At 36.0% G+C, this 25141-nt stretch overlaps 1 protein-coding gene across 7 annotated transcripts in view; it reads right to left on the bottom strand.

Moving 5' to 3' along the window:
• VTI1A (vesicle transport through interaction with t-SNAREs 1A) overlaps positions 1–25141 on the bottom strand; it is a 319856-nt gene that overhangs the window by 115523 nt on the left and 179192 nt on the right. For 5 of the 7 annotated variants that reach the window (XM_036222040.1, XM_036222045.1, XM_036222043.1 and 2 more), the window contains 2 exons: positions 15852–15922; positions 15186–15247 (listed from right to left, as the gene is read on the bottom strand). In XM_036222040.1, coding sequence (XP_036077933.1) covers positions 15186–15247; positions 15852–15922 — 133 coding nt within the window. Of the gene's footprint in view, positions 1–15174; positions 15248–15851; positions 15923–25141 lie in introns of all 7 variants that reach the window. The other 2 variants (XM_036222044.1, XM_036222046.1) reach the window with 1 other exon arrangement.

Raw genomic sequence — 25141 nt, 5'->3', positions numbered from 1 at the left:
AATATGCAGAAGTATGTCCTGGTCCATCTCAGTCAGTGTTGTGACATTTGGCTGCAGCCTATCCAGGCTATCTGAACGTGGTCTCCTAAATTCCTCCAGGATCAGCTCCCCTCTCTCCCCATATCAACTTATTCTCAGAGAATAATCTGATTAAATCATATGCAGCAGAGCTGAGATAACGGGTCACCGTGATGTCCAATAGTATCTGAAGAGACAATAAAGCCTAATGATCAAGATAACAAGCTCTAAAGAAGGCATTTGGGCATTGGCTCATGGGTTTTCAATGGCTTGGTGGCCCTAAAGAAAAATCTCACTTTCCGCTGGAGGTCTATTCTGCCTACATACAGTCCACGGTACTCGAAATGCCTTTCAGAATCCTTAAAAAAACACTGTGAAATCATGGATGCTCAAGAGGAAATAAGAACTTGTAAAAAGAAACCTATCAATGGGCTACATGAAAACTGTGAAAGAACTTGGCCCTTTAACAAGGTTCATTCTGCTGGGAGAACATAGTAGGTGCTCAATAAGGAATAATGACGGGGAGGAGGTCAACCCTAGATTTTTTTTTTATCACTATGACTTTGCCAAACTTTTATCTTCTGAGAAGGACAAGACAGTTGTGCACAATTGCAAATGTGTTGTGAGGTGACCCACATTCTACTATTCAAATGGGAACACCAGAAATAAAAGGCAAAAATCAGAGTTGACAATAAAGAGCTGATCTGAATTATCTGCCACTGCCTTGCAAAATGCTACCTCCCTATATTTATTTATGCTGTTTCCTTAGTCTGGAACCTAACTTTGCCTGGGCCAACCTTACTCCTCCTTCAAGGGCCATTACAAATGCCATGTCATTCACAAAATTCATCCTAATTCCTCCAAACCGGTAATAATGTCTAGACTCCAGGACCTGTGTGTTGAGGTCTCTGATCATCGTCCATCTTCACTTACACCTTCTTCCACACTCCTTATCTCTCTCTGACCAGCATGTGAGTTTTCTGAAGGCAAGAGTCATCCTTCATCCCTACAGATCCAGCAAAGTTCCTTACACGTATCTGTGGAGTGAATGATGATTTTCCTAACAAATGCTTCCCAGGGTAGAAACATTAATAGAGAAGATCAGTTCCTGTAAGTAGGTCGCTTTCCTAGGAGTGAGACGGAAAGAAAATTCAGAGTATGAAAATGTGTGAGGATGCCTGGCTTACAGCAGACCATCTTATATGAGGCTGTCATGAAGTGAAGCAAGGCAGACATGTCTGGTCTTCAAGATGCATCAGTAGATTCCATCAATGAATAAGATGCCTCAGCTGCCTTTCCTAGACAGCATTTGGAATGACCCCCCCTAAATCCTGTTTCACTATATTCCTTAGAGGGACACTTAAACCTCAAAGAAGATTCATCTAAAGAAACTAGCACATGGGATTTCATTTTCCCTAAGGCTTCCATGTCTTGTGTCAGTAAATCATCAATAATTAAATAGCAATAGTTAAAACAAGACTACCCAGGAATACAGGCCCAAGGCTTGGGTTATAGAAATGGTTTGCATGGTTCCTTATCTCGGGCAATTTTAAAGATCACCCACAGTTTCCAGTTTAAAATGGTGCCTGGTTGATGGCTCCTGATGCTACACCCATCGAAGCACCCACTGAACAGGAATGAAAAAATAGATGATGAAAACTTACAACACCAAAACTTTCATCACAAACTGCCATAGCCTATGAGGATTTTGTACTACTACAAAAAAAATGAATTGGGCTGGCAAATGTAAGCAGTAGTCCACCTCCCACAAAGTCTGTTACTAGATAAAAAAAAATGCAAGGTCTGTAACAACTAGAAATCAAGCAGCTGTCTCTACACAGGAGGCATTTGGACTTCTATATTCATTCCCCTTTATTTACACTCCTCATCTTGTTTCTTTTCTATAGCAGGTAAGAAACTAGAGTTCCCATGAAAAGAAGAAATCAATATTAGGTAGCGATAGGCAAAGTATGGTGCAATGCAATGAATCCTGGGAAAAGTGGTCTTCATAAGTCACATGTGTCTGTGTGAGGTGGTGGGGGTAAAAATGTGAAGGAGATGACAGTTGTACATGGGTTGGACATTTCACAGAGTTGAGGAGTAGGGGAAGGAAGAACCCCATTTCATTCCCATAAAGACAGTCTGGAGACAAAAGACAATCTCTAGACAAAGCTGAGCACATAAAGCTACCATTTGTTTGCAGATCTAGTAAGAAGTTTTAAAAAGTAACCAAATAAAAACTCAAAACAACATGAGGATGATAGAAAAAAGATGCTATAGAATATGGTAAGGAAATGACAGCCTAAGGAGTCAGGAAAAAACGCAATTCTGAAAATTGTTAAAGAAATCAAAAACTGTTCTTGAAAATTGTTTGGCATCGTTGATAAAAATAGTAAAGCAAAGGACAGGAAACTGTAAAGTAAGGACTTGCGAGATTTTAAAAAGATAAAAAAGTAAAAGAATAGCGATGGGCAAGATAAAAGATTTCAGGGGAACTAGTAAGGCAATAGCAGAATTAATATTCATATAATAAACAGTAAAAAGTAGAAATGATGCTGCAAAAAGTAGAATTAATGATGTTGGAAGATACTTAAAAGGAAAGAAGAGAAGGAATGATTAAAAAAATGACAAACATGGAAGATATAAAAAAGAGGTCTAATGTGCAAATCATAGGTGTTCTGAAACTAGAAATTTTGGAATAGAAACAAAAATCCAAGACATGATAAAGGAAACAATCCTGAGGAGTAGAGGGAAGACCTGAATTTGAGGATTTAAAGTTCTTGCGATCCACGCAAAATGAGTGAAAGACTCATATATAGACACATCCTGTGTAGAGCATTTAATTCTAAAGTTCAATTCCAAAGATTTAGAAAACTAATCCCCAAGAAGCAAAACCTAAAGACATGTTACTATAGAGTTTCATACATTGCTCTACCCTTCTGAGGATCTAAAACACTAAATACTAGAAAATAGTAGCTCGACATCTATAGATTCCTAAGAAGGGTAGGATCTGAAAAGAGCATACCTAGCCCAATATACATGGATACATACAAATGTCCGTGTCACACATGCAGTGGTGGCAGTTTCTTTATTTGTGAGGATCGGACTAAGATGCTCCTTGACTTATGATGGGGTTAGTCCCAAAAAACTCACAGTAAATTGAAAATATAAGCTGAAAATGCATTTAATACACCTAACCTACTGGACATCATAGTTCAGCCTAGCCTACCTTAAACATGCTCAGAACACTTATGCTAGTCCACAGTTGGGCAATTATTTTAAAGCCGGAGACACAGATGGGCATTCTGCGGCCATATGGGATGAGAAAACACAAAACGTGATATCCAGAAAAAATGCTGGTAACACAGCACACTGTAGAGTTCCGGTTTTTTTTATCCTGATGACCATGTGGCTGACTGGGAACTGCGGCTTACTGCCGACACCCGGCATCTCCAGAGAGTGTCATACTGCAGATCGTTAGCCCAGGAAAAGATCAAAATTCAAAATTCGAAATATGGTTTCTACTGAATGCATGTATCTTTTTATCATTATAAAGTTGAAAAATCCTAGGTCAAACCATCATAAGTCGGGGGACCATCTGTGTATCGAAATCATATTTTTATTGAAAAAGTTACTCGATGATATATCCCAGCTGACTACAAGATTAGAAAATTAAAAACTCAAGAATGAGGAAATCATAAAGTAGATGAGCACTTATTCTCTTCAAGGATGCCACACTAAGAAACTAGAATAATCTATGAATGAAGATACATAGCATCAATGTATAAGCGAGAAAAAACTTGTGTTTTCACATAAAGGAAATATTTCTATGAGAGAATATTATACAACCCCTATAAATGAGAATTATGAAGAGTTTTTAATGGCATGGGAAAATATATATATATATATTTCTATATAACCTTAATGAAATTTGCAGTTGCATATATTGTATGATTTCAAATATATAAATAAAATACATAGAAATATAAATAGAAAAAGACTGGAATGAAATACGAGAAAACTTAACAGTTTCTCCCTTTTACCAGTGTGATTATGGATAGCCTTCTCCCTATTTCTTGATAAAATTTTAATTTTTTTCCTACGAAATAATAGCCTTAAAAATATTATTCAATTTTTTAAATCATGAAAAATACAATTATGAAGATTATGTGGAAATTTAAACATATATTTAAGATACAGAATTAAGTGAGAAAAAAATATAACATTATACATGGATTGTGCCTGAAAGACTGCATTAAGGGAGCAGTTGTTTCAAGGTAGAAGGATTAAAAACAATATTTTCTTCTAAAAATTTCATTTAATATTACTATTTTATGTTTTATAGGAAAATATGATTTAAAAAGAATGCTTTAAAAGATATGTTAGTGATATCTTCTATATGGTGACATTACAGAAAAAAACCTGAATCTACTATCCACAGTTTCCCCAAGACCAGTCGGGTTCAAGTTCGGGTTCTGACAAATTGCTATTATTATAACTTAAGCTAAGCACCTTCAAGGCAGAACCTTTTTCTGTCTTATACTCTATTCCCAGCACTTAGTCTCATGTTTAGAAAATTGCAAGTGCTCATGAAATAAGCATTTCATAAATAAACAAATGAGTAGCAGAAGAAAAGTCTATTCCATTTTATAGCTACCAGCTTTGGTCAAAAGATTTTTTTGCATTCGTTCAGTTTTTACAGCATTTCCACGGCTGAAAACTACAAGGGTGCTTTGCTTCAAGAATTCTCATCATCTATTCTAGATTACAGGCTCCATGGAAATCCAGTTGGAGCCAAAACCTGGTGCCATATTTTTATTTCTCTTTTTCCATTTCAAAAGAAAAAGCTGTAGTTAATTCTAATTTTCCTGCAGGCAGAGGGAAGGGAAACTTTTTATGTGTGTGAAAGAATGGCATCCCCCCCAGCCACCTGATGACAGTTCCTCCCAGGAACACCTGTTTGCTCCAATTGAAGCCTCTCCAAATTGAGTCCTGGGGATCAGGAGCTTGCGCTTCAAATGTCCCACCGTTCTACAATATTTATTCCCCACCTGTCTGATGGCCGTGATAGCTTGGGAATGCTCCAGCCAGGGAAGGCTGTTTCTTGGCCCTGGCATGGCAGAGCTAACAGCAGTTCATGTTCACCCAGAATCTGGCCTGGGTCCAGTTGCCCGAGAGTTAAAAAATGCCTCTTCTTTTCCTTTCCACAATCTTCTAGGCTTAGCACAATTTCTTAAGGATGGGGAAGTAAATAATTTTTCATCCTTATACCACTATGTTGCAAAGCCAAGTTATGTCTTTCACTCATTGTCTCTTAAATCTGATTATTGAGGGGGAGACGGGAGGGAAGGGGAGTCGTGCTCCACTCTAAGCCACATTAAATAGTTACCCAGGACTAAAAATGAGGATTGGTAAATTATTTTCTCCAACAAGAGAGTTATTAAAATACAGAAGGTAAAACGTAATAAAAATGATCTTAAACGCATAATTTAACATGTAATTCAGGGAAGAAAAAAAGATGCCCACATCAAACTCCAATATAATAGTGAAATAATGTTTTATTTAAAAAATTCTAGCCACGAGAAAACTGTACATCTGAAAAGCTTACATAAAGCCTTATAAAATAAGAGACCTTTTATCTCCTCCAGATCCATGAGCTTGAAAATACTTTATCTATGCAATTTCAAGGCACATAAAAACCCCAGTGAATAAATAAAATGTTCTTTTTTTTTTTTTTTATACAGAAGCTTTAAAAATTATCCCCATAAATGGCTTGGCCTTGAACAAACAGATTAAAAGACCTAAAAGACTAGGGCTTCAGATCATGTATACATAATAGAAAATGAATGCTTTTCTTTATTGGCTGGGGAAGTTTTCTACTAACTAAATTTCTATAAGCTCATTTGATGAGAAAAATTTAATTGGAATATATGAAAAAATTCAGTTTTTAAAAATTATACACTTATGAATAATTAATATGCTACAATAAAATAATCCATGTACTCTGCCAATATTCTTTGTATCTATTCATAAATTATATGTATAGTAGGTCTAATCAATATGCAGTATAATTTCGGAGGCCATAAAAGTTATATAAAAATGTGTAATTTTAGTTAAGAAGGTTAAATTTTCAATATCTTTCTGAAATTGGGGTAAAACATATGAAAAGGGTTTTCAAAACTGTTTACAATTAGAATTATTTAGGTGATTTCAAGACTTTCTAATTTGTTTGAAGAAACTCTTAAAGCCATTGCAATTAAAAAAATTCTCAATAAGCCTTGGATTATATTTACTTTATGAGCAGGTGCAGTTACAAGTTGTTTGTTAACTTCCTATGTACCCCTGACACAGTTGTGGACAAACAGATCTTTCTAACAATATCCCCCAGAATGTAAATTTTTCTACTGGGAGTTATACCCTGAAGCTGTCATAAAAAGGGAAGCAGCATCCCCCATGTGTGGGCTCAGAATTAGGCAGTAAATTTTAGGACTGGATACCTGCTATCTCCTCTATAGTCTTACCTGACCACAGGCCCTAAGAATTTCTCCTTCCTGTCATGGCCTACTGCAGTTATCTCTCGCTTACTATACATACAGCACAAACTACTATATATTGTTGTTTCTTAAAAATATTCATCTACCTGGGAGCAAAGTGCTGAGTTTGTTGAATCTCTGATGCCTAACATATTCCTTTTTATACAATAAACATTAAACATTTGCTGCTGAAGGAGATTGCTGCTGCTGTTACTGCTAAGACGCTGCTAAGAACTGGGTATTGGTCCAAGTTTTCTCCATTTTGGTGGAATGGCCTTGGACAAGACTCAACTTCTGTAGGTCTCAATGATCTACAACATAAGGATAATAATGGCAATACCAATTCATAGAATCCTTAGGATGATTATGTTAAATGAAATTATGCATGTAAATATGTCCTACAAACCAGGAGGCCCTATAGTATAAATTTTAATTGCTATGATTGTCTTTAAGGACTTATTTTTGACACATGATCTGATTTCTCAAAGAAGATATTCTTGCAGAGTTTCTTGTTAAACTTTGTGGAAAATTCATAATAAGTGTTTCTGGTAGACTGACAGATTTCAAATGAGCCCGCATATCAAAGTAATTAAGAGGTATTTAGCTAGGACATTGTACACAGTTCTGGAACAATGCCTCCTTTCTCAACTTGTTTGGAGTTGGTCATGGACTCTTAAACATATTATGAAAAATTCCCAGAAAAGTGCCTATACACACAAATACAAAAATCTTTGAAGAACCCCAGTGGTTCAGAGACTCTGGGAAGCCTACCCCGGCCAGCAACCGTCACCCTATGCCTGGAGACAGAGTGTGGTCTCATAAAAGCACGTGGACACCTGATTCAGATACTTTTAACTAACTTGAGAATTGAAAAGCTGATTTTTTTTTTTTCATCACAGAATCATTCAGGTTTCAGAAGATGGAAAGAGAGAGGTTTTTCCTAGGTAAACTATAATTGTACTAGAAACCTGGGTACCAACCATTCTTTCATAATTCCAAGCCTCATCAACTCTCTTTTTAAAATTTTTTTATAAAATATACCTTTTGGGCATTTTTCCCATTGATAGTCATACGTAGTTTCAAAGTCCCTCACATAACTGCAAAAGAAGTCACTAACTTTTAAAATATGATATTGAGGTTAAAAAAATGATTATATACTTCTTGTCACTTCAACTTATTAAAAATGTTAGAGACAATTTAAAGTAAAAAAAAAAAAAAAGAAAGAAAGAAAACAACCACAATTGATATCAGTAAGGTGCCAAACTTTAGAATTTAACAAATGTTTGAATTATACTTTTTGATAGTGAATATGTTTCTTTACAAAGTGATTTTTCCCCCCATAAAAGCAAAGAATTCTTTCTTAATGCTTAGATGACAAAGTCTCAAGATGTACACAGTTGTTTCTTATTATGGCTTCCCTGGAAAACATTTCTGGGAAAGCACAATTCCCAGCCACTTACTTTGTTTACAACAGACAAAACTGCTTGTGTGGTATAAATAGGAGTCTGTCCTTAAATGCTGTTGAAAAATAAAATGCAGCCATGAAAAGGAGCCATTTCCTGCCCCCAAGGTGGCTTAAAAAAAATCTTAGCTACTTTCGGAACAGCACCAAAACATAAATAATAATTATCAATTGCCGCACAATAAAAGACTAATTAAAAAAAAAAAAAGTAAAAAAGAAAGAAACCAAGGGGCGGGGGGACTCAACAAGCTACATATTCCAGAGATACCCTCAGAATTGTCAGCATTAGAAAGTTTTCTTATCCTGCAAGATTATGAAACCCCTTTTTGTCCTCCTGCATTTGTGATGTATATCTATAACTCGTCCTTGTTTGTGCAGATAAGCCTTGCCTTGTCTCCCTAACTGCACTTTTAAAAGAAGATTCACAGTTGTTTGACTTTTGATCTGGGTAGCAGCTAGCTCGACCACCTGCACTGTGCATGAGCTGTTACTGAGCTCCCTTTGTCCCATCTTATAACACAGCGAGCCTTTTAAAATTGATGTGTGAATACACTACTTTACAATGTGAGCGTTCAAACAAAAAAATATGGTGGTGGTGGTGGTGGTGGTGGTGGCGGCGGTGGCAGCAGCAGAAGAAGGGGGAGATTTGTGGAGAGAGAAGCCCTGACACTCGCTTTATGAAGTTCAGATATTGTTCACTGCCTCTGGCATTTAATGAAACAGATGGCTGAAGGCCTCCCTCAATTTACAATGGAGCAGACAGTGGTGTAATGGTGTGGGGGCCTGGGATTGTAAAACGCTGTTTGGTGATGGTATATGTTAATAAATAGCCATTTACAAGGGGGGCTGAAGGCTCCTTTACTTGTTTATAAGGAAGGCCTAGGGCTCCTTGCTTCTAGTTAACAAGCTCAAGGCTGTGTTCAAAGACAGCATTGATGGCGAAGGTAAAGGGCACCCTCCCACCCCACATCGCATTAGAGGATGGCATGGATCCCGAGGAAAAAGAAAAATCATAAAAGAAAGGTAATTCAAGAATTAGGTCAAATTGTGGCTCACAACCGAGGAAAAAATATAAGATGCTTTTCTATTGTGATTAAATAATGGACAAAAATATTCTGTTATTGTGAAGTCACTTATTTTATCTTTGAATGAACATGTTTACATTGTAGGCAAAGTGCAGTAGAGAAAAACCTGCAGGGTTTCAACTAAATTACATGTGAACCTAGATAGCAACTCTGAAACTATTCTTAGCCATCCTTCCAGAGATTACTCATTGACCAGGCCTGTGCCAGGGTAACATGGCCTGGTGCTAAATGCCACCAGGCTCCTGATGGCAAGCAGCTTACGATTAAGACCTGAGGACCCCGGAGAGAAGTGGTCGTACAGAAACTCCTCATGCCCTTCAAAGCAAGGATGTGCCAGGAGAAATGTCACCACCTTCTAGTAACCATTCTGTCCATGGCCTGTCTCGGTGGCTAGATGGCAAGAAAGGCTATGTTTGACCTCAACTAAAGGTTATTTTCATTTTATAAAACACTGTGATCCTGACTGTATTTCCTGCGTTCCATTCAGGCAGGACATTTCAACCTGTCTGGATATCCACATAGGAGTTTGTTGAACGTCCATGCTTCGGGGTACTAGAGTGGTTCCCTGGCTTTTTAAATTTCTTTTTCATTTGAATATCCTCTTCTATTTATTTCAGCTGATTGCACAATATTGTGGGGGAATGGTCTAGAATCCTTTTGGGGATGAGGCAGAAGATAAAAAAGGCCTGGAGGAAAATTCAGACATATGCACTAATAACCAAAATATACACAACGTGAAGCAGAAGATGTTAGTGCCTCTTGAGAGGTACAAATTCCTGTGAAGTAAAGGCAGACCATTCTGGCTGGGAGACAGACTGCCGAAGGCTTGATGTTGGGAGTGGTATTGCACCTGAGATCCGGAGTATACCTCAAAGTTCATCGGGAACAGTCTGAGGATAATATCTGTTGTTTTTGTCCACCCAGTATCTAGTCCCCTTTTTAGTAAAAGCCCTAGATTTTTCTGAGGGAAGTATTATTGGTCCATTCTCAGTCTGTGTGTCAATCTCTTGCATGAGGTCCCAGGGATAAAACATCAGACAGACATTGATGGGATTTTTACATAACCAGAGACATCCAGAACCAATAATACTCCCTGCTATGATTTTTCTTGGAACTAGAAGAAAAACTTGCTATATTCAATGAATGTCTCTGAGAGGGCTACCAGAAGCTGTGTCTCCACAAGGAGAAACCCCGACAAAGGATGGAACCCACAGACAAGCGAGCTGAGAGATAGAAAAGCGGAAGCCGGTCCTGAAGATATGGTTTGAATCCTTATATTCCATTGTGTTTGGAGTTGCTTCTGCCCTTGAACTATGTAGTTACATGTGACAATATATACATACTCTGTACCTTTCTATGAATGTCACTATGGATAGTTTACTTCACTAAGTATAGTTATTCTCATCTGTAAAATGGGCTATGATGCTTCCTTCACATGGTTCTTAAGGATTAAATCATGTCATATGTATAAAGTATGATTAGGGTCAGGCACAGACTTAGGGCAGCTATAGAGTTATCACTGATAACTTTAGATGCTGCATCCAAATATCTGGAACAGAACCAAAATTCGATGTTTAAAGCTACAAGAATGCTATTAAAGAGAAACATACACAAAGAAATCCAAAGCCCTTTAGTTTCGTAAAAACCTCACCCATGTCAGCCTTGAAGAGGCTATAGGACAAAGGCAATGAGTCAAGTGTGCAGTAATAAATTTACTCACACAAAAAGGACCAAGAATTTTTTTAAAGTTCTCTTTGTAGCATTATTCTAAGCTCAGATCCTAAATCTACGTCTAGAGAATCTGCAGCAAATGCAATCATTTTCTTCTGAAATAATAAGCACTTGATTAAAAGCTCAAGAATTTCTTAGAGGTTAAGATTTTGCTATACTAATTTCAGGTCAGGGCCCATGTTTATCACTAGTAAAAACAGGCCGAGAAAGAGGAATGAGATAAACAGAGAAAAGTGAAAATGTAAATGCAAGGTACTTCGAGAGAATATATACATTTTCGGCGCATAAATATAGAGAGTAAATTCTCAAGGACATTTTTCTCACAAGTCTTGAAAACTCCTCACTATTGAATTTTCAGACATTGTAATAAGAACAATTAAAATATAACAAAGTGTTTCCTAGGCAAAATGAGATGGGAAAAAGAATATATTTTTAAATAAGATTCAAAAAAAAAAATCCAGTCATGGCCTATTTCTTTAAGGATAAACCTGTTTATTTAAAAAATTATATTTCTGTTGTTTATAGATCTGACATCGGTATTTCTGGTATACTTACCCTTAGGAATTATTCTGACAATATATTTAAGTTTTCCAGATGTTTTACCTGTCACTCTACCAAAGAACAAAACCAGCACTTTTTTGATCTAATAAGACCTCCCAGTCGAATGCATAAGGAAAAACACATAAACATGCACATACACGCAAATATATGAAGAGCAACACTTAAGCCCTCAGGGTTACTTGTGACACTTTAACATGACCAATATAATAATTAAATTTAGTGAGTTAATGAAAAATCCATTTCTTTGGCCCCAATCACCATATGAGTAGTCATTTGTTTTATGACCATTTTCATTATTATCTGAATACCACTTTATTTAAACTCTGTCTACAGTGTCAGGAAATGAACACTGTGTCTCTAGGTAGCTCTCTATCTTATGTCAAGACAAGAAAAATATAGGAAATGAGCTATATCTGTATTTTGTTGTCTATTTTACTACTATATTTTTGAATAGACCAATTTGTTTTCTCTTTTGGTAATACTGTGTAGTTACACAAATAATTTATTTATGTTGGTTAAATCAGTTGCTATATCACTAATTAGATATGTCTCAATATTTTCAGCATAATTCGGCTCCTTTCAGTATCTGTTTCTGTTATGATTCCATATCATCTATTTTTCTACTTTCCCCCAAACATATTGATTTTACAGCTTTTGAAATAATATTTCCTATTGGTTATTTGTTTTCCTGGTACCCTTTTTTAATGACCAGTAAAGATTAGCTGGAGTTACAGAATCTTCAACAGCTTCCTTGAGGATGGGATAATTTTATGAATTCCTACAGCATTTTATATGCATCCATTCTCTACTAGACTGAAGCACTGTGAAGTCAAGAATCAAACTGAGGATCCCTGAGGTCTTGTAATATAGGCATTAAGTATTTACTGAGGAAGTGAATAAGTGGAAAAAAAGAAAGAAACAAAGGAAAGAAATAGATTTAAAAAAAAACAAACCTCCTTTGAAGTTAATAAAAGATTAAGAAGTATAAATGGTAGTGACTGCCCCTTACTCATTTTATTTCCCATCTGTTGTTATTGGTCAGTTTTACATATAATCAGGTCAATTTATATACAGACTTTGGCGTTGATGAAACATTGGTTTCACCTGTCTTCAGAAAAGATTAATCACTATAAGTAAAATTATCCAAATGAGGGCCCATGCCATGCCATTTCCATTCATTTCACACACTTAAAAGCAATCTAAATTTAAAAATTTAAAAATCATCACCGATCTTTCATTTAAATAAAATGATTCCTTGATTTGGTGTATTGTAGAATATTTACCTATTCTCAGTCATACAGAATTTATCAGGTGAAAATAAATTAGCTTACGTTGTATGCAGGTCAACACCGACAGTTCACAGAGAGGATATTCATTTCCTTTATACATTTGTGAAGATGACAGAGCACATGGCTCAATATTAGAACTCTTCTTAAATAAGAAGCGTGATGTGGCCATGCAATTTGATAAGAGAATGTGACTTCTCCTTCTGAAACAAACCTCGCCAGTGCGGGAAGTGAGCAATGGCATGTAGATGGGACGGACGGAACAGAGGAAGCAAAATCAGAGCATTGAATAGAAGACTTTGGCACATCAACCCTGATTCCATTTCTCTAGACACTGTTTTGCCAGGGAATAATAAGAAATAATAAAGAACTTGGTAAAATATTTTTGCCTTTTCCCAAGTCTAAAAGAAATTGTATATTCTGTGGGATAGTATTCAGAAACTAAAACAAAGCCACCGTCTGCATTTGGTTCCCAAAGACTCAGGTTGCAGTATTGATTAAAAGTACCTGGATACCTCGGCTGATACCAAGATTCCAGTTGTACCTAGTAAAAAACAGTCACCAACATGCACAGGTGGACATAAGAGTTTCCTCGGCGCAGACAAAGCAAGGTGATGTCCACTTGGAAATTTTATTTCGGTTCATACTCTAGACAGATCCCCAAAGGTGATGAGTTAGTGATTGACTGAGTTTGCCTACAAAGAAAACCCCAAGCAGACGTCAGCGGAGTAATTTTCTCCAGTAGGCTTTTGAATCAACGGTGTTAGTATGATTTCCTTACAGAAAGCCCAGTCAAAGGTCGCGGGAGTTGTTTGTGCTTCACCCTCTCCAAATGACTTGCAAATTTATTCAAACGCAATATGAGGAGATGCTTTATTTGCTGAAATAACTGTCTGCAGTGTCCTGCACAAAAGGGTGAGGTACATCAAGCAGAAACATGGACAGAAATACACTGGTTCAGAAACTCATAAATCCTTATTTGAATCTGCCAACCTGAAAGCCAAACAGAGCCCGAATAAACTATTTTTCCTAAATGCTACATCTGATTAAGCCATACCATTAAATGACAGCTGAACTTTAACATTAATATGATATTATTTAAATAACCACATGACTTTTTTTTACACTAAAAATGATGAATGATTTCTGGACAGCTCAATTGACATAAAGCAGGATGACTCTTTAATGAGATTTGACAAAATGGAGACACAAGCAGAGTATTCGTTACAGCTCACATCGCAGGGCTCTCCCAGGGAAGCCATGGAGGGCTGTTTCCTTTTTTGTCCTTTTTATTGTCTATAGGCACTGAAGCATTCCTTTCATTTGCCACTTCTCTGTGGATTTTGAGTTTTTCTAGGTTATTTACATACTACTCTTAATCAGAGAATTTGGTGGTTTATGGCTCTGAATTGGGACTGTACTTGCAGGAAGGGAGAGGCGTTAGGTCAGCATGGGCTGGAATGTCCCAGGAACTTTAGACTTGCTACTGATCTGCCTGATAGAGGAATCATCTCAGCCTTTGGAGACTCAACAGCTACACCTCTGATTGATTCTCATGCACTCAATCTCTAACACAGCAAACCTACTTTTAGCAAATTACCATACATAAATACATGATCAGAGAAGACTTCACTTACTTTCAAATTATTGTTTCTATAGTATAAATGAGAAAAAGAGATCCTCTTTTTTCAAATTCTAATTAAACTATCCTAGCAGCAATTCCCAACTTTCTCCATCCACTTTTCCATCCACAGTTCAAAACCGAAGGTTATGCTACATGATAATCTTAGTTGGTAGATTCTGAATGCAAAATAATTCCATGCTGAATCTACCTAAGTAAAAAGTGGCTCCAATTTTCAGACCAGCGAAAAAATTTTCATTCCCCTCCAAAAAATACAAAATATAGAATATTACCTGTATTCATTCATTTATTTACAAACTCTCCCTAATGTTCTTCATTAATCAAAGGTTAGTTACATGTATAAAACATTAAGGTGTGTTTGCTCGCACATATGAAATCAGATTATTCAGATATTCTTTAAATTTCCAAAACCATCTTTAAGCATACATAAAATCCAAATGTTTCCCCAAACGGTGTCTCTTCAAAAAGGAACGAAAACAAGGCAACATAGAGCAGAGCTCAGACCAGGGGTGCTCCTGATCCCGCAGGCCCGCATTCCCTCTATAAGAACAAGTTATCAAAATAGAAAATAAAGTCAATCGGCTCACGGTGCCTTCCTCAGGCAATGAAAAAATACGTCAAGTCTAACCTAATTTTTTCCGTAGCTTGAGGTAACCCCTTTATCTCAGACCTTCTCCATAACCTAAGGTACTCATATGTGTCCCTGTCCAAACAAGAGTTAATATTGGTGTTGTCATTTCAAAAAGGTCTCGACACGGTACTAAGAGTAGAAACTTGCATACATGGAAAATGCCCAATTGCAACAAGATGAAAAACACAGTTAATAAAAGAGAGAGAGAGGAAGATGAGTCCCTACCTTGCTCTTACCTTCGCAACATCCCTGTCAGAACCCTGGAGCTTTTCCCCAAGTTGGCATCTGTTTCCCGAAGCTAGGAGGAGAAGAACAGCATTGAAACAAAACTTCATGCAATTGGATTATTTTTAAAGTGCCCTGGCAAATAATAATTTCCTTTCATGATAGACAATCCAATTCATAAAAAAAATGCCATGTATGCTAAAATACATTTTTAACGCCTATATGATCTCTGAAAATTCTTAGATTTAGAAAATCACATGTAACGAATAATTCCAGAAGTTTTAAATGGGATACTTGAACTGGATATAAAAGCAAATATCTCATAAGCTGATAAAGTTTAATATATACTGGTAAGGGAGGCTGAGATCAATGTTTTTAGCTTTTACCCTGAAAGACCTGACATAATCCAAAATCCCCATCCATGACCTTTTTCTCAGCTATAGACCTAAATAAAATATCTATGTGGAGACATTTCAGGATGGGGGCATAAAATCTCAGCACAGTCTTACTCCATTCCACACTCTTTTTCCCTTTCCTCAGGCCCTACATCCTTCTGTCACCCTAGCCATTTTTAAATATATTTACATCTATATAATTGTTACTGTGTATGCATGTGCTAAAGACCCTTGATTTTATGTCTTATCATTTGCTGAATTTGTGAAAAAACTTCTACTTACTCTTTCACGTGCTCTCTGTATTTTTTCTCTGTCATGACTGAGGTTTTCCAACATCTCCTGGCCAATTTGCTCTATGGAAAAGAAACTTGAGTAAGAAAAGATGACTTTGGGGGCGAGTGAGAATAACTTTCAGAAGTACCAAAATGACAATGGGTTCAGAATTAATATTAAGTTAAGTGTATATTATACATCAGACACACATTTCAAGTCATGTTCTTGAAAAATACTGCCATTTGCAACAACATGGATGGACCTTGAGATAATCATGCTGAGCAAAATAAGCCAGACAGAAAAAGTCGAAAACCACATGATATCACTTATATGTGGGATATAAACCTAAAAGCAGCAAACAAACGGGGCAAACAGAGACTCATGGACATGGACAACAGACTAGTGGTTACCAGAGGGTAGTGGGCAAGGGGTTAGGGGTAGTGGGGAGGTAGATGTGGTAAAAATTTAAAAAAAGGGAAAAAAACTAACCACTGCAGGCTAAAAACAGAAAAAAACATTTGATAACTTTACCTATTTATCTTAGGTATGATGAGATGTGACTTAAAATTCAACCTATAGCATATGACTAACACGGCAATGATAATTTACAGGTTCTATGACTTGTCTGAGGCCACCTCAGTTTTTATTTGTCAAGACGGAGAGCCCAGGTCCAACGGTTTCTTTATGATCATCATGAAATTTAGCCTTTGATTTTTACAGGTTATAAATAATATTCATGATTCTACTCTACCTTTTCTACTTCATTATTGTACTATTTTGCATAAGTAAGTGAAACTCTATTTAGAATAATTTTAATTTTAATGTATTTGTCCTACATAAATAGACCTCATACTGTCAATTACTGAAGCTCACTGGTAGTGGAACTAGCTCTAGGCTTCTGCTCTCTTAAAGCAAGGGCTTGTTTAGTGTGTTCTCAGCTACTGTGGATATTTGATACAGGGTAGGTAAACTCCCTAACCAGTAGTTGAGGAGAGCTCAAGCTGGAGAGAGAACTTCCAAACTGTTATGCTGATACAGGCAGGTAGGAACGTTCATTATAAAGCCACACTGCTGAGTTCCAATGAGGTTTTCCCCTGCTGTCTGGTTGGCATTGGCTCGCTCTCCTCTTACCGCAGAATCTTTTACAAGGCTGTAGAATCTTTTACAATATCTGACACATATTCAGCTGCCTTGAATAAACTTTGTTTTCAGACTCATTCTCCATCACCTGGGAGGTGCCTTATTCTATAATAGAAGAATGACAGTCTGACTCTCTCCTAATCTTGCAAACTTGTCTACCTTATTCTACACTTCTTTTTCTCTTATCTCTTCAACTATAACCTATTACAACAATCGTCTCTGTCTGGCTTACGAACTTCTAGAAACATTAAAAAAGCATCCATTTTAATAACAGTAAATAATTAAATTAACTCATTAAAAGATCACCAATGGTAGTAACTTGATTCATGTATGTATACTGACCAACATTTTCGAAGGACATCCTAAAAACTGTAGAGCAGTGATGAGGCCATATTGAGAGCTTAGGCTGTGAACTCACACTGCTTGAGCCTAAACTCCAGCGCTGACACTAGATGTGTGGCCTTGCACAAGTTACTTAACTTTCTTGTGCCTTATTCTTTTCACCTCTAAAATGGGGATAATAATAATAATCCTACATCATGGAGTTGTCAGAAGGGTTAAGTGAGATAATTCAGTTAAAATATTTAGCATAGTGACTGGCCTATAATGATAAGCGTTTACTGAATGATGGTGATTGATATAAAAAAACAATGAACTATTATGATCTTGACCCCCTCCTATCCTAGGTCTGCCATAACCCACTTGAACTGCAATTTTATTCACAAAATGAAATATCTGTCCTACCTTTCTCACAAAATTGTTGTTATAGCCAAATGAGATAACCTCAGTAAAAATGTTTTGAAAGCTTTAGGGTACCATACAAATACATATAATTGTATATATAGTACATGAGAATTAATGCACTCAACAAATAATCATTGAGTCCCTTACTCTGTACCAGGTATAGATGTTGGGGACATGGCCAGTACATAAGATCAAATCCTTGCACTCACGGAACTTTCATGTCAGTAGTGAAGATTTAGCCATTAAAGGGCAAATGTTACATTAAAGTTGTATTTCACAGCATACCAGAAAAGAAATGGTACTACATATTCCTTTTGTAATAGAAAATACAAATAATAGAAAAAAGGCTTAAATACAATAACATAAAAACATTTTTGACATCTACAAACTCTGAAAATTCTTTCAAATATAGTAACTTCCCAGTATACTATTTCCTCTCAGATAGACGTTAGCTTTTTATTATAACCTTCATACAATTTATCTTTAAGGTAAAATTGAATAAGATGTGTGGTTCCCAGTGGAGGCATCATAAAAGCTGGAAGATGATACCAATGCTTGAGAGGGAAGACACAACTAGGGATGATTTTTTTCTTTTATTTCATAATAACTACAATATTCAATTCTGTCATTCTGTTAGGTACTACCATTATGTTGAATTCCTTTAATCAATATAATATAGCAATTTAATTCATTTTTTTTACTTAAAAATCTCTAATATTAATGAACACCATCAATATGGGATTATTTCAGCAAAATACTATTTATACAATATTTTCTCCTACCAAGATTGATGGTATTATAATATGTAACCTCAAATGAATAGGAAGTAGGAGATTATTACTCCTAGTTTATTATTACCACCATTGTGTCTGTCACCAGTAATGTTTCCAGTAAGTATTTGTGAAAGGAACAAAACGAGAAAATGAAATGAAGTGAAAAATGGAGTACGTGAAAGGGTTGTGATCTATTCTTGCTTTCAACGTTTATCAAGTACAGCATTGGAGAAGTCCGCATTGAAATGCAGGTAGCAGAGCCACAAATCTATCAGGTTCACCAGTATCTAAACTCCATTCTGAATGGATCTATAGTCTGATACTGAAGGAATCAATGGAACGAGAAGTAAAGAGCTCAGGCCTTTCAGGAGTCATAAATTTACCTCTCAATCTTTTTGCTTCTTAAGATATAACTCAGCATCCAAAGTACTAATCCCATTTGGCAAGAGAGATTGGAAAGAGCGTACATGTCCTGGCCTTAACATATAAATAACATATATTTATTGGACACAGATTTTTAAAAATTTCTTACTTGCTACCTTTAATTTTAATACCATAATAAAGAAAATTCCAGGCCAAACACGTTAGAAATACTCACTCTTAGAATGAAAAAAAATTCACACGAATAAAGTTATGTATATATTTTTTACATTGTGTTACCCTACTCCAACCAAACCAAAATCAAACAACACAACAAATTAGTGAAGATTATTTTGAAAATAGATTGTCCTTGGGCAGAATAGTATTAGATATTTAGGGATTATTTCATTACAAAATTAGTAACATTGTTAGGTTTACTTTTCTTGAATAACTTAACTTAGGATGTAAATACTCACCAAAAGAACCAATAAAGAAAGAACAGAAGCTCATAGGTTTACACGAGTATAGATATAATATGCTAGTCTGGAGTTCTCAGTTCTTTAAACTTTCATAGTGCCTTTAGAATAGGAATAGCTATACTCCCTCTATTGAAATAATATGAGAAATCATAAATTGTATAAATACTTGTTGACTGTGTAGGATCTTCTTGAGAGTAAGAAACAATGGGAAGCATAACAAATCAAAATGGATGCTGCATGCTGTAATTCTACATGTCAGTATGAGCATGATAAATGAATTCTTGGAAAGAAAAGTTCCTTCCTGCACTTCTGTCCTTTCCACAGGGGGTCCGGGAATCATCCAGCGAGTATGGCACTCAAATTTACAATGGGAGTTTTTGTTTTCACAATTACCCAGAATGAATCATATCCTTGATCCACGGCCCTTTTTATTGGGTCCCAAATTCCTTTTCAATACATGTGGAGGGTGGGTAATAAAATAGGCAGTCAACACTTTCCTGCCCCATAAAGAAATGGAGAAAGAAGCAGGGAACTACAAATCTACCAAGATACTTCCTGAAGGACTGGCCTTTGCATCATAAAAGATAAGACCTAGTTTGAGGACCTTGTACTGCTGAAAGCATCACTGCTCTTCATTCATAAAATAATAATGCTGCCTGAACCCTCATAAGCCTGGCCTGAATGAACTTTTTTAAAAAAATTATAGGACTTGTATTCTGGAGATAAGCAGATTAAAATATTCTCTATATGAAGGCGGAATTGACCAATGCTTATATCATGTTATAACATAAACACAGCCGAAAGGGGAAAAGCCTCAAATATAATTCACCAGAAAATGTTCCCTTTAATAAATTCAAAATATTATAAAAGGATTTTAGCCATTATGCTATAAGCAGTGCACTCCCCAGAAATTAATGGTCATTCCTCAGTGCACTTATATTTGACTTTCTTTTTACAAACTTTATCAAGGATGTGGTTTTCGATGGATTATTTGTAAACGTGAAAATAGCCCAATGAGTCTTATTTAAGTAATAAAAGAAGGTAAGATTATTTTCTGGCACTCAAGAAAACTTCATTAGCAATTTTAGTAACAGGCAAAAGGTATTTGAAATTATCCAGCTGTTGATTGCACACAGGGACTCCTGTGAAGTGCAAGAGTGCAAAGAAATACTGCAAAAGAGCTATTTTTGACACATCTTTTCATATGTATATTGCAGAATACCAATCAAACAAGTGAAAAACACAAAGCGACATTTCCTAACAATTTGGAGTACTCAATTTTGGACATGGGTTGAAAACTTTTGGTCACCGAATCTAATAAGAGTGAAAACTTATTACTTTGCGAAAGCAAAGGGAGTCATGAACAGCTTTCCCAGGAGAGAGTTGCTCATGCACTGGGTGAGTCAGCCATTCTTTGGTATTTGGCACACCTCTTAGATATTGATTCTGGTATCATGCCTTGAGTGGGTATGTTATCCTCAATATAGATGTTATTCATACACAAAGTCTTTTAAATTCCTGATACCTGGAAAGGTGAGAGAATGAAAAAGGCAGATCTTTCACCATCTTTCATTACCTGACCATTTAAAACACATGAGGAACTTCTGCCTTCAGTTAAGATGCAGAAAGATGTCTGACTACACTCATAGAAACAAGAAAAACCCAGACAAAATAATTATTATCCTTGTTTGGCCCAAGCCTAAAGTAGGCAAAGAAGCTTTGATAGGTTTTAGAGAGAAGCAAGCACCTCATCTGTGAACAAAGAGGTGTGGCAAAGTTTATACCTGGTCTGAGTATGAGACTTCCATCGAGAGACTTTTTGGGGATGAGGAGAAATCAATCAAACATTATATAAAAATGTAGTCTTACTCGACAGAATGAAATCTAGATGACCACTAAACACAAAAACAAACCACTTGGTCTGATAATTCTGTTCTGATCTCCAAATGTGCTGAAGAAGGCAGCAGAGGGGCTGGTTAGTATAGAGAAATCATACATTCCCACACATTCTTACAGTGCTCGCATTCTGAGACAATGAGTTAAGTCTAAACGAGAGCCAAAAATATGGGAAACTGCAGAGCAACCCACTCTCAGATCAAATACTGACCAGATTTTTTTTTAAAAAAAGCAGCATAGATGTACATTAGATGAAGCCAATCCGATTAGAGATTCAGCTCAGTACCAGCTCAACTTAATTTTGGGAAGAATCTGATTAGTCCATTAATCAAATACAGGCTAGAATAAAATATTTCATGATGAAAATAAATTCAAAATGTTTCTATTTTAGATTTTACTGTTCTTTTTTCACAAGATGTCTAGAATACTATAAAAATTACAGGACATGCAAAGAAGCAGGGAAAAAAAGGAGAATAATGAAGTGAGAACAGTTAAGTAAGTATACCAATAGAAGACTTAGTCATTAGAGGCAGTAGATTTAAAATATAAAAAACTATTACAGTTGTCTTAAAGAATTTAAAGGAAAAGGTAACATAATGGGTAAAGAGATGGGTTTTTCAGAAAAGAAATGGAAACTCTAAAAAGGAATCAAATAAAATTCTAAAATAAAAAAAAATACATAATCTAAATTCACAGTACTGGATGGACCAAATAAAATTTATTTCACTATATAAGAAAGAATCATTGAACTTGAATACGAGTTAATAGAAATTATGCAAATTGAAGGAGGCAAAGAAGTTGAAGAAAAAAGAGACAAGAACATAGTATCAATAATCTGTGAAATAACAGGTGGTCTTACATACATGCAAATAAGAGTGCCAGAAAAATTTATTCTCAGAGAGAAGCAACAGGATGGAAGAAATGTTTAAAGAAATAACAACTAAAACTTCTCAAATTTTACTTTAAAAAAGTCAATGCACAAATCGAAGAAGTTCGACAATCTCTGAGCAAGGTAAATACACAGAAAACAACACCTAGTCGCATCATAGTTAAATTTCTAAAAACTAAAGATAAATAATAAATCTTAAAAGCAGTCAAGGAAAAAAAGATGAATAACATACAGAAGAGCAGTGATAAGAACGAGGGCTAAATTCTCACCAGAGACAATACGAAAAGACAATGAACAGCAATCCAAAGGCCGGGGGGAGAAAAGCCATCTTAATATTCTGTATCTAGCAAAAGAATACTTTCAAAATGAAGGTGAAATAAAGACAATTTTGGTTAGTTAAAAACTGAGACAAATATATAGCAGAACTGAGGCACAAAAATGTTAAAGAAAATTCTTTAGGCTGAAGGAAAATGATGGAGATAAAATTTGGATCTATAGAATTTACATTCAAATAAAGTAAAAATAATAACAATATATGTAGAATTAAACATGAAAACCAAAGCACAAAGGATATAGAGTAGATAAATAGAAGTATACTGCTGACTGGTTTCAAGTAACATGTGAAGTAGCATAAGATTTATTCGAAGTAGACTATCCTAAGTTAGGGTTAAAAATGATAATCCCTGAGCATCTCTGTCCAGTATGGTTCCTACCAGCCACATGAGGTTATTTAAATCAATTAAAATTAAGTAAAATTTCAAATTCAGTTCCTCCATAGCACTAGTCACATTTCAAGTCCTCAGGAACTTACATGTGGCTAATGGTTACCGTGTTGGAAAACGCAGAAATACATTCTCAGGAAGGATCTCCAAATTCCCCTTGTCTTTAAGACCCGCTTAAAAGAAATAAGTATTCAATTGGGGCTTAGTTTAGGTAAAACACTTCCCTTAGTGGCTTCAGTTTCTTTAAATGTAAAATGACAGTCTTGGACTACATAATCCTTAGTGCTCCTTTTGGCTCTAAAATATGAGAACTCTGTGACTATAGAATCTCAATGCCTCTTTTTCTCTACAGAGTATTAAAGTAAACTAGAGTATAAAGAGTCAAATGAGGCCCATAGATGTAGTCCCATCTCCTGTCTCCCCATCCCAACAATGCAAAAAACAAACGAGCAAACAAACAAAACCTGACAAACAACTCAAACTTAAATGCTTTCGATAAGGTTATATTATACACTCTCCAGTTTGCCCAAGTCTGCAACCATGGACTGCTTTATACAATAGCCCATTTGGCCTCTGAGGACATTTGCATTTACTGTGTAGTTTAAAATATTTACAAGCACTTTGATGATGACATTATTACAGGAATTTATACATTCATATAAACTGAAGGTAAACTTATGCATTCTTCATAGAAATATAGAAAAAGAGTGCCCAGGGTCTAGGTCTCTCTCTCCTTCCCTCTTTCCTCCCTCCCTCCCTTCCTTGTTTTGAAAGCGATTGTGATTTAACACTATCTCCTTAGCAGGTGAGTGAGTACTTACTCCATTTTGCTTTAAGATGATCAAATCTATTTTTAAGCAATTAAAAAAAAATCATCAGCGCTACTTTCATCAAAGTCATAGTAGCAGAACCTCCCCTTAGTTACCTGGTTTGCTGCAGATAATTAACAAACACTATTCCCAGAGCCCTCAGACATCAGTCAGTGAGGCTTTGCTATCAATAATGATGCTCTGGAATGAGCAGGTACTATGTAAATTGAGGTTGTTGAACAAAAGGAACCACGTTAATTACAGCTCCATTCAAAAAATGAGAATGAATCTGCTCTCTCCTATGAAACAAGACCAGAGCCCCAGGAAAGACATCCCACTTTCACAATTCAATAAAGAATGTAAAAGCCAGGAGATGAAGCAGTAGCAAATCTGAATGAGCAAAACTGTCAAAACATATCCCAAAGGATCACTTGTGAAATTTACCAAATATGTATTTACTTAATAGATAAGGGAGATGTGCACACGGCATCATCTAGATCTCTGGGTGAAATGAATTACTCATTCTAAAAAACACAAAAAGTGCCAGAAACTATGGACGAGTAAATAAAAAGTAATTAGAAAGCCTTTTTAGAAATCATCATAGGCAGAGTTAATCACTATAATCTTTGTAAACTGTATTCTTTTCCATCACTGAATACAGAACATTCTAATCTCCCTGTTCAGAAGTCTTTATTGGATGAACTGGAGAACTTATGTGAGTACCAAACATGCTTTGTTTTTATGAATTACGATTTTAAGCATTTCTGAACTGGTTGGCAACAATTGTTTTAAACAGGAGATTTCATATAAAAAGCTGGACTTCCAGCTCCTTTTGAAATTTGAAATATGAGGCTATATTGAGTCCCCATTTCCACGAGGTGAACACAGGCTGGAACTTCCCTCTTGAGAAGAGCCGTGTACCGTAGAGTTTGCCACTTCCTCACCTGACCTGTTTCACTCATTTATGTTCCTGCTTTGCGGCTGCAGGACCTGAGTGTGTGACTCTTTGCTTGTATTTCTTCCTTCCCATTAGATTGTAAACTACTTTAAATATGAGGCCGTTTCTTATTACTCTTAGTATATACAGCACCTTAACAGGCAATGCCTGACATATACAGGTGTTCAGCAAATTTTTGTTCATGGAAACCACTGAGCTTGAAAATATGGTTGTTTTCTATAAATTTATAATAATAGAAATACAGATTTTTAGAAAAAATATGAGCCTTCAGACTACTTGTACAGACAAGCAAATGAGGATGTGGGGATCCTGAGGTGGAGAACATCCAGGTCACTTTACTAATTACCGACAGAGCTGCAACCATCAGCTAAGTCACCTGACTCCTAAGCCAGTGATCTTTGCAGTAAAAGTAAATAAATTTAAAAGTGTCCTGTCCAAAATGCATTACAATGTGGGAGACAAGGCATTCTAATACTTTAGTACATATTTTAAACATCAGTGCTCAAGAAGGACCTTTGCAATAATGTGA

The sequence above is a fragment of the Rousettus aegyptiacus genome, unplaced genomic scaffold (assembly GCF_014176215.1).
Source record: "Rousettus aegyptiacus isolate mRouAeg1 unplaced genomic scaffold, mRouAeg1.p scaffold_m13_p_6, whole genome shotgun sequence".
In the NCBI taxonomy this organism is placed as follows: Eukaryota; Metazoa; Chordata; class Mammalia; order Chiroptera; family Pteropodidae; genus Rousettus; species Rousettus aegyptiacus.
The sequence above is the reverse complement of the archived record's forward strand: the minus strand, read 5'-3'. Positions and strand labels throughout refer to the sequence as shown.